General features: G+C 40.9%; 1 protein-coding gene across 6 annotated transcripts; it reads right to left on the bottom strand.

The window, feature by feature from the left end:
• Window positions 1-1,129: 1,129 nt before the first annotated feature.
• sc:d0202 lies at window positions 1,130-5,349 on the bottom strand. 6 transcript variants are annotated; one of them, XM_073943149.1, is made up of 5 exons: window positions 5,168-5,335; window positions 4,523-4,786; window positions 4,096-4,419; window positions 3,623-3,875; window positions 1,130-3,297 (listed from the first exon to the last, which is right to left on the bottom strand). In XM_073943149.1, exons 1-4 carry the CDS (start codon window positions 5,229-5,231, stop codon window positions 3,649-3,651), a joined length of 879 nt encoding a protein of 292 aa, XP_073799250.1. In that variant the 5' UTR covers window positions 5,232-5,335; the 3' UTR covers window positions 1,130-3,297; window positions 3,623-3,648. The 6 variants fall into 6 exon arrangements, with proteins under 6 accessions (XP_073799250.1, XP_068073532.1, XP_073799254.1 ...); XM_068217431.2 differs by having other exon boundaries at window positions 1,540-3,297; window positions 4,096-4,449; window positions 5,168-5,307; XM_073943153.1 differs by having other exon boundaries at window positions 1,764-3,297; window positions 3,631-3,875; window positions 5,168-5,349.
• Window positions 5,350-9,729: the final 4,380 nt, after the last annotated feature.

Raw genomic sequence — 9,729 nt, 5'->3', positions numbered from 1 at the left:
GAAACTGCAAAGAGAGAAACAAGTCCGAAGAAATGCTGAAGCATGTTGTGTCTGATCAGGAAAGCTGAACTATGCTGTAAATCAACTTTATCACTGTCACTTTGAATGGAAGGTCTATGACTGCTGCTTGTCGAAGCTTGAGCGAGTTGAGAAGAGAAGTGTTTTTGAGGTGAAATTATTGACTGCAAAATAGAGAAATGAAACCAAACCATTTCTATAAATATAGACTGAATCCTCAGAATGAGTGAAAGATATACCCTAACCAAATCAACAGATCATCAGTGTAGTGGCTCACGAAAACAAGACAGAATAAAAAAAAAAGACCTCTTCAGATCAAGCCTCAGCCTCATATCCTCTATGGATCACCATCCTTAGGGGTTAGAGCAATAGTAACTGGATGCAGCTTTTATGATGCAAGCTGAAATTGCATCACTCAGCAATGCAATATCAGACACAATGCACTCAAATGGAGCGAGTGACATCACTGTGAGGGTGGGGTTAGGTGAGCCCATTAAAAAGCATTGGATGCAGGTCAGATTGCACTTCACCAGGTCGGCAACCAGACCCCTCTCGGTTAGAGTGCCTTAACCCACATCTGTCTGGATCCACCTTGGTCAGATGACACCCTGCTATTTTCAAAGCCTTTCAGACCTCTGGATGTGGCTCAGGTGTCCACGGCTTTGGCTCCACTTTTGTCTTCATCCACTTCCGCTCCACCACAGTCCTCCAACCCCAAAGCTCTGGCTAGATCATTCTTTCATCTGATTTTCTACTGCCAAATCTTCCATGGGCATTCCATCATGAATTTTAGAAATGAAACCACCTATTTTGCTGTTGTGTTATATTTAGTGTTACAAATTAAAGGATTATCTTTGTTTTGTTACAGAAATTTGCCACAGCCGTATCACTCTACATTAAACTGGTTGCCCACTGAAGGTAAACAGGGTTGTGGCTGGCCAGTAGGCCACCTGGGAAAACTAGGTTGCCGTTGATAGCTAGTAAGGCGTGAGTGTATTTACCCAGTGATCTGTGCGGGTTGCAGAATCTGAAATTTGTGATAACCTGTCTGTGCTTTAAATAAGATCAGTCATATATTATATCATGTTTTGTTTTTGTTTTGTTTTGTTTTGTACTGGTAATTTCATTATTCATTCATTCATTTTCTTTTCGGCTTAGTCTCTTTATTAATCTGGGGTCATCACAGTGGAATGAACCACCAACTTATCCAGCAAATATTTTATGCAGCGAATGCCCTTCCAGCTGCAAACCATCACAGGGAAACACCCATACATTCTCATTCACAGCACACATACACTACAGACAATTTAGCCTATTCAATTCACCTGTACCGCATGTCTTTGGACTGTGGGGGAAACTGGAGCACCAGGAGGAAACCCACGCCAACATAGGGAGAACATGCAAACTCCACACAGAAATGTCAACCTTTCTGTGACCTTCGTGCTGTAAGGCGAGAGCGCTACCCACTGCGCCACCGCGTCACCCCAGCAGGAGAGATGTTAAAGAAATTGTTGTTGTTTTAACATTGTTTACTTTTCCCCCCAAAACAGACAATATTCACAGTAAGATAAATAGATAATTCACAAATTAATTGTTAATAACAGTGTTCTGCAGGCTTCCTGGACGATATAACATTCAAAGTGCAGTTTGGCATATTCTGGGCTCAAGTGCTTTTCTGTAAATGTAGTACGTCTAGACTATATTTTATTAATAAACTGTAAATGAAGTAATTTTTTTATGTCCTTGTGTTCATTAATTACTTTATATTAAATTGTTTTTTTTTTCAATGCTTTTTAAGGGGAGAAAATGTGTAATTTCAACTTTCATATTCTGGGCTATATTTTGCTTGTCTGTAAACAGCAGGCTTATAATGTGTAGTGAATTTGTTAATCCATGGTCTCATACAGCACACAGTTTTAAATACTAGAAAAAGAAACAAAAAATACAAATTTAATTTATTAATTTACAATTTCTGATATCAATTTAGCAAATGTAAAGTTGAAAAAAGAAAGAGAAATGGAAAAATCACTTTATTAAGTACATGAAAAAAAGGAAAACAAAAATTTGGTTTAATTTATTTTTACATTTTCATCATTTGGTCTGAAATTTTTACTGTAAAGTGTTACAGGGACCAACACAGAACTCAGCTGAGATAACTGGAGGATACAACAGAATAGTCCAAAAACTGGTCAATGGTGTTCACAGTAACATTTAGAAGATCTGAGTTGAGAGAAGTTGATTTTGCTGTTCTGTTGTTAAAAACAAAACTTCTTGCATTCCCAAACACTTCTTGTATGATGCTCACATTCACAAACACAAAAGATTTTCAAAAGCTGTGCAACAAATTAATAATGCTGAATAACTTGTGAATGGTTTTTTACAGGGTGGGAAACAAACCTAAGACACTAAAGATCTACATCAAAAATAGTACCATACATAGTAGTATTCATTTGATTTTGTGGAAATAATGTTCATCTTAATAGCAACTGCAGCAGAAAAATGTAGTATTTTGATAATGCATAAAACAGTGGATTATATTTGTAACAGTTAAATATCCTCAACAATTAAACTATTAATATGTTAATACACTGATAGATTATACATGATCTTATATCATGACAATAAAAATAATCTTTTTCAGGGATCATCAGATGCTAACATCTCAAAGCAAGACATTATTAGGATACAGCGGTTCCCTGATTGTGCATATCAAGCCTCACAGCCTTCCTGATAGGTGAACCGCTACAAGTTCACATATTTTAAATGAGTTTCCAGTACATTAGTCCAAGTGTACGAAGGGTATCAAACACAGTAGTATCAAGTCGAAGGGCTGGCGGCAGGCAAACACAGGGTGAGTAAGCAGGCGTGGGTCAGAGGCTGGCAGCAAGGATCAAAGTCAATATTTAGGCTAGGGTTCAGGGCAGGCAGCAGGCAAGACAAGGTCGAGATCCAGTCCAGGTAAGCAATGGGAAAGCAGGCTATGACGAGTCACACTCAGTGGTGTTTGCTGTGGCAGAACAAGACTTCACACTGAGGTGTGTGTGTGCTGCTTATATGTGTGAGCATGGTGATTAGGAGATGTGCTGCAGGTGTGTGCGACAATCAGTCAGTGGGGATGACGTAATGTCAAAAGTCCGATGATGATGACCTCTGCTGGCCTGCACGGGGAATGACTGAGACCGAGTCGGTGACACCAAGACTGGAGAAAATGAAATTAAATTCAGCGACTTATTCTCTCCTACGAGACAAACGTGGATGGAACCACCAGAAGGCAAGAGCCTGTGACAAAAACAGAAAGTGTTACTGACTGTACTACTGGAAACAACACACAATGAATCTCAATGCTTCAGAGTTAAATAAACTTCTAAAGCTGTTCTCTTATAAACAAAGATTCTAAATATTTTTTTTTAAATGAGAAAGGTTTTTCATGGAACCATTATATCAATAAAGAGCTCTCATTTTGAGTGTACAGAGGAGTGACTGGTTTTACAGCCAGAAACCAAACATGACAAACCCCTGCATCTCACAACCAGGAGAATACAATTACAGTTATAAAACCGCAAATGTGCAGTCAATTCATTTATTAATGTATCGAGAGTAATACCATCTCACTTGTAACCCACATGTAGATCATACGATGAACACTTTGCTGTCTTCTCCCAGATAGTTTGCAGCGGTGCAGGTGTAGTTTCCTGGACTGAGTGTGGAGGACTGGATCACTGAGGAGCTGATCTTCTCTATCAGATGCTTCGAGTGCCATGTGTACACAGCCGCCGGGTTTGCCTTCACTGTACAGTTTAAAGAGACATCATCACTCTGACTGATCTTCTCTGTGGACCTGGAGTGTTTTGGTTTATCTGAGGAGCACATAGGAACAAATTTTCAGCACTACAGCAAAGACATGATGAGAAGCTGCTATTAATACATCAGTGAAATTACTGAGTAACTGATCATTTTTAATCTAGTAATTTAATTCATAGTACTATATGATCAAATTGTTGTAGAACTCTAAATATGAGAGTCGAACAGACCAAAAGGTCCTAATGAACTTGCAAGTTTAGCATTATAAAAGCTTACAGTGAACTTTAATGCTGAAAGACTTTGATGTAACTGTAGGAGGATGTTGAGGTCCTTCGTCTCCCAAGTTCAGCTCTGCTTCACACCTGTACTGAGCTCCATCATCAGCTCTGTCTGGACGGATCAGGAGTTTAGATGTTTTATTGACTGGACTCTTGGTGGTGTCAGTGAAGTTGGTTTGATCCACCAGAGTTTCTCCTTTGTACCAGTTGACAGTGAGTTTTTGAACAGGAGCCACATTGTGAACGTCACACAGGAGCTCATACAGGTTTCCCTCTATCATTGTTAGATTCACAGTGCTGATGGAAACACTGTCTGGAGTCTCTGTGGAGGAAGATTCACACACTCTGATACCTGCAGTCATCAACCTACATTTATTAGATATTCTGAGAATTAAAAGACAAAAGGTAATGACAGAGGAACTCACTGTAAACGGTGACTGGGAGAGCTACTACACACTGTTGTTTGTCATAGTTTATGTAGCAGAATGGTGTATATATGTCCCAGTCTGTCAGCTCTGACACTCTCCATGTAATCAGACTGGCAGTGGACAGGTGCACTCCTCCCACAGTGGATTCCCATCCCATCCCCATATGTGTGACAGAAGAGCTGCAGTTTACTGAAACAGAATCGCCGAACTTCACAACAACACTCTGTGGGCTGATCGGAAGAGGACATTCAGCAAGTGTACCTGTTAAACATAATGAGATAAATGTGATTCAATATATAAGAGCTGAACAGAATTTTGCAAGCAGACATGCTTCGAAAGTTTTGTAAATTATAGAGGAAGGCTGATTAGTTATTTACCCAAAAGCTAACTTTTTTTTTTTTTTTTTTTTTTGCTGTTGAAGTCTTTTAATTGTCATAATCATTACATGCACAATATTTGAAAAAAAAAAACAATAAAAATTTAAACAAGTCATCTAAAAGAAATGAAGCACTCCAATTTAAAACTTCAAGCTTTTAAATATGATAAAATTCACATTAATATAATAATAAAGCTTAAAACATATTTAAACATTCTTTAAAACGCATCTTAAAAAAAAACACAGTATTAATTAAACACACAAACCTGAGAAACTGATAAGCTGTGCAAGTGCAGAAAGAAAAAAAAGTCCAAAGAAATTCTGAAACATATTGCATATAATTAGGAAAACTGATCTGAACAATGTTGTAGATCAACTTTATTGCTGAAACTTTGACTGTAAGGTCAATGACTTCAGTTCATCAAAGCTTTAGTGGGTGGAAATGAACAGAGTTTTCGAGAGATGTTAACCCATTTGTGCCCAAATTTTTCTAAATGGTTTCATGCATGCTTGTTAACAGTATCCCATATAAACATGTTTTGTATTTATTCTCCCCAGGTTTGAATTTTTTTTGTTGCTAGAAAATAGTATTTGAATATGCGGCAACTATGATAGCCGGTGGGCAATTATGTTGTATGCACACTTCAAAGTAAAATTTGAACAGGAGGAGAACATTTGGCATTCTAACTCAAAACAACTGTACTCGACAGACCAATTCCTATTCATAAACGAATTTATTACTTAAAAGTCAAAGGTTATTTGACGTAACCACCCCCGAAAACATATCTTTTAGCATATAATATAATAATTGTGAAAACACAAAGAACTAATCCATTTGTCCTAAGGCCGGCTCACACTGTGAGATTTCAGCAACAATTTTGACATCTGAGACAAGTTTGGGAAGTCCTAAAAGATTCCTGAAATCCTAGGCTAAATCTGGTGATCTTTGATTGTTGGTTCGACATGTTCATAGACGGCTGCTTAATTCCTGTTGGGATCAGATTTTTCCTCTGGTGAAGTTCTGGCAGTGTCAGACGATTTCAGACACTTTCCTGCTGTAAGACAACAGCTGGGATGAGCATCAATCCAATAACCAATAGGAGCTCCGAATTTGATGGCGCAATCCATGTGACAATGCAAATGACCACGGGGAAATGTCGAAACAGTTTTTTTCTTCCTGGTTTTGTTATTGAGACATGCCGTGTGCAAAATTGACGCTACAGATTGTTTAGGCTTGCTGTGAGGAATCATTTCAGAACGCGGCATAGTAAAAGTGTTATGGGTGTCACGCATTTTTTTGGCGTGTCCTCTTTGTCGTTCAGTCTGACTTTATGACAGCTGAGATCTTACAGTGTGACATGGGAGCCATGTTCGTTCAGTCTGACATGCTACAATCATTCAGGATTATAAAAAAAATCGCACAGTGTGAGCCGGCCTTTAGTGTGATGAAACGCACATTAATAGCACTTAAACTCTTTCAAGTGCATAAAAACACTTTAAACTTCACCAATCAGATGATTCCTGAGCCCATATAAAGTAAATACCCTAAGTTCCATATAACAGCCATCTTCGTTTCGAAGAATCCCCCTTCCACCATTGCTCCTCCTCCTTTCCAAGATGGGTGGCATGGTGGCCCAGTGGTTAGCAATGTTGCTTCACAGCAAGGCCGTCACTGGTTCTAGTCCTTACCAAGCCAGCCAACGTTTCTTTGCGGAGTTTACACGTTCTTCCCATGCTCACGTGGGTTTCCTTCGTGTTCCCTGGTTTCCTCCCACCATCCAAAAACATGCAAAGTTAATTGCTTAAGTTAATTGACTAATCCAAATAGGCACCATAGACATGCTCCTAGTACGTAGTTATCTCTTAAGAGCAATCACCATCTGTTCATTAGCTACTACAGCAGGGGAGTTCTCGAGATCTACCTGAGGGCTCGAGGATCTTATGAGCTCAGAGCTTTCTCCCAAGACAGCATGCCAAAGAAGCTTTATAATCAATCATCAGCTGAGTGTGAACTCTTGAACCTTGATTTATCAATTTATTTATTAATCTGGGGTCCCCACAGCGGAATGAACCGCCAACTTATCCAGCATATGTTTTATGCAGCGGATTCCATTCCAGCTGCAACCCATCTCTGGGAAACATCCATACACTCTCATTCACACTCATACACTACGGACAATTTAGCCTCGCCAATTCACCTGTACCGCATGTCTTTGGACTGTGGGGGAAACCAGAGCACCAAGAGGAAAACCACGGAAACGCAGGGAGAACATGCAAACTCCACACAGAAACACCAACTGACCCAGTCGAGGCTCGAACCAGCGACCTTCTTGCTGTGAGGCAACAGCACTACTACGAATAAATGTTTCTCAACAAACATAATAATAATAATAATAAAGAATTTTAGCAACATGAAATTTGTCTTTATCTAGGAGAGTTTAACTCCATTTTGCATCCTGTAATTAGGAGTAGGAAGTTGAAAGCATCGAGCAATAGGAATGAAGTCAATTGCATCTTTTTTATTTTTATTTTTAATCTTATATTTGGTTGTTTACTTGCATGTCATCGAGAAATCAAATATAGATAACATGTAAAAAATTACTTCAATATGAAAATTGGCAACTATGAACTTAGCTATAGCTGCCGGTGGGCTCCAATGCAGAACTGAAACCAAATGAAAGGAACCCTATTCAACAAATCATCAGTGTAGAGGTGCATTCCAAAAAAAAAAAAAGACCTTGAAAAAGAACTTGACGACGCAGTGGCGCAGTGGGTAATGCTGTCATCTCACAGCAAGAAGGTCGCTGGGTTGCTGGTTCGAGCCTCGGTGTTTCTTTGTGGAGTTTGCTTATTCTCCCTGCATTCGCGTAGGTTTCCTCCGGGTGCTCTGGTTTCCCCCACAGTCCAAAGACATGAGGAACAGAATACATTCAGTAATGTAATGCTACTGTTCTCCTTCGGATGGGGAACTTCAATGCTATAGTGGATTTAATCCACTTATGGGAATTTCGTTCAGAAAGCCAATTGTCTGAAAGAGTATATAAACAGGCCAATGGAATGCCAATGAATTGGCAGCGTCAGCTTGCGCACCTGATTCTTGTTGCAATCAAATTTAGCAATATAAGCACAGGGAAAGCAAGGAGAGGCATCCTTTTTTCTTCAGAGACTTCACAGCCTTCTGAGAGAGTCGATGAGGGTTCATCATCAGCGATTCTGAGCTAACGATATCGTTCTTCCGGTCCAACGTGTGATACATGCTGGGTTTCTCCCTTGCCTGGCATTCTTTGGGTCCGGTGTATATTGCACTTTCACCTAAAAGAGCAACACAGTCATGCAGCACGTCCTTTTCAGGACATTGATCCGACCGTGCATTTCTGGATGCGGTGGTTTTCTGCCCCTGGATGATGGGCACGAGCACTGCGTTGCACGTCTGGTGTCCAGCTTGTTAATGCGGTGCTTGCGGGCAGTGCATGCCATCACTGCGGCGGCATGTCTGTTGCGCAGTTAAGATCACGGGTTACTCTTGCAAAAGAGCCATCCACCCAAGATGTCTCCCGCTCCACGGCTGGCCACTCGGGCAGATCTGAGGGTTACAGTGGGATTAAATCTGCCGCCCTCGGGCTTGTGGACCTCTCGCTCCTCCACGGGCTCCATCCAAGCTTCGAGTGACATAGCCTCCCATACCTTACTTCCCGGAAGTGCACAATGGGCTCAAACAGTCTGTAGGCCACATTTCTCTGCTCAATCTGCGTGCGTCCCTGTCACACTACCCTTGTTTGGTGAGCAGGTCTCCAGATTGAGAGTGCCATTGCGAGCCCGCATGGTTCCTCTTTCTCCTGGAATATGCCTCGTCTCTTGTCCAAAGCGTGTTGTTTTTTTGCCTCCCTGAAGCCAGAGCCCACACAGCCGTGGGCTAGGCTGCTTCCACCCTGCATGCTATGGTCCATGCACACGCGCTGGCCCAGCTTCATAACGGTGGTTCCAACCCAGGCTTGTTACAAGCCCTGCACCGCACCCGACTGAGCTCCACTTACCTCAAGTCTGATTTAATTATTATGTAATTTCTAACAAAATCTGGTCATCCAAGAAACACCACAGCAAGTGAACTTTTGGGGGAGTTCATTGTGCTTCTAAATAATTTTGAGCTACTATTGGTCCGTAGTGATTACACAAACAGTGGGTGTCTTCTGAAACTTTGAAGCTTTTTATGAAGTGCAATTTGTTCCCCCCAATTAATTTCTCATTCCACAGAGGTCTGACAGGAGAACAAAATCCAAAACAACAACAATATGTCAGCAACATAAACATCAACAAACAAGGAGAATAAAGTGGCAGAGCTGGTACAGATGTGTTCGCACCTTCACAATCACTTGCTAAAGTTTAAAGACAGGGGTGTCACACACCAGATAAGATGAGCCACCTTGTTACACCACATCTTATGAAGCTGTAAACATTGTTTCATTCGATGTTTGTCAGCAGCAAATGGAGAGAAAAAATATATGTGATGAAGTGATTCTTCTTGTGCAGCAGGCTGGAGGAGGCTGACAGATGTTTGAATAATGTGTGACAGAACTGTTCTTCTGTCTCAGGCCCCGTTTACACTAGTGCGTTTTAGTTTTAAAACGGCGTTGTAGAATGAAAATGATCCGCGTCCACACTCGCGTTTTACCCAGCGTTTCTGAACAGCTCTCCGTCCACACCAAAACGCTGAAAATGCACATCACGTGACCACACACACACTCTCGGGCAAGCGCTCCAGCATTTCTACCCAGATGAGAGCTCTGCTTGTCGGACTGCTCATCCAGCATCTCCCGCTGGATCTAATCTC

The sequence above is a fragment of the Danio rerio genome, chromosome 3, assembly GCF_049306965.1.
Source record: "Danio rerio strain Tuebingen ecotype United States chromosome 3, GRCz12tu, whole genome shotgun sequence".
Taxonomy (NCBI): domain Eukaryota; kingdom Metazoa; phylum Chordata; class Actinopteri; order Cypriniformes; family Danionidae; genus Danio; species Danio rerio.
The sequence above is the reverse complement of the archived record's forward strand: the minus strand, read 5'-3'. Positions and strand labels throughout refer to the sequence as shown.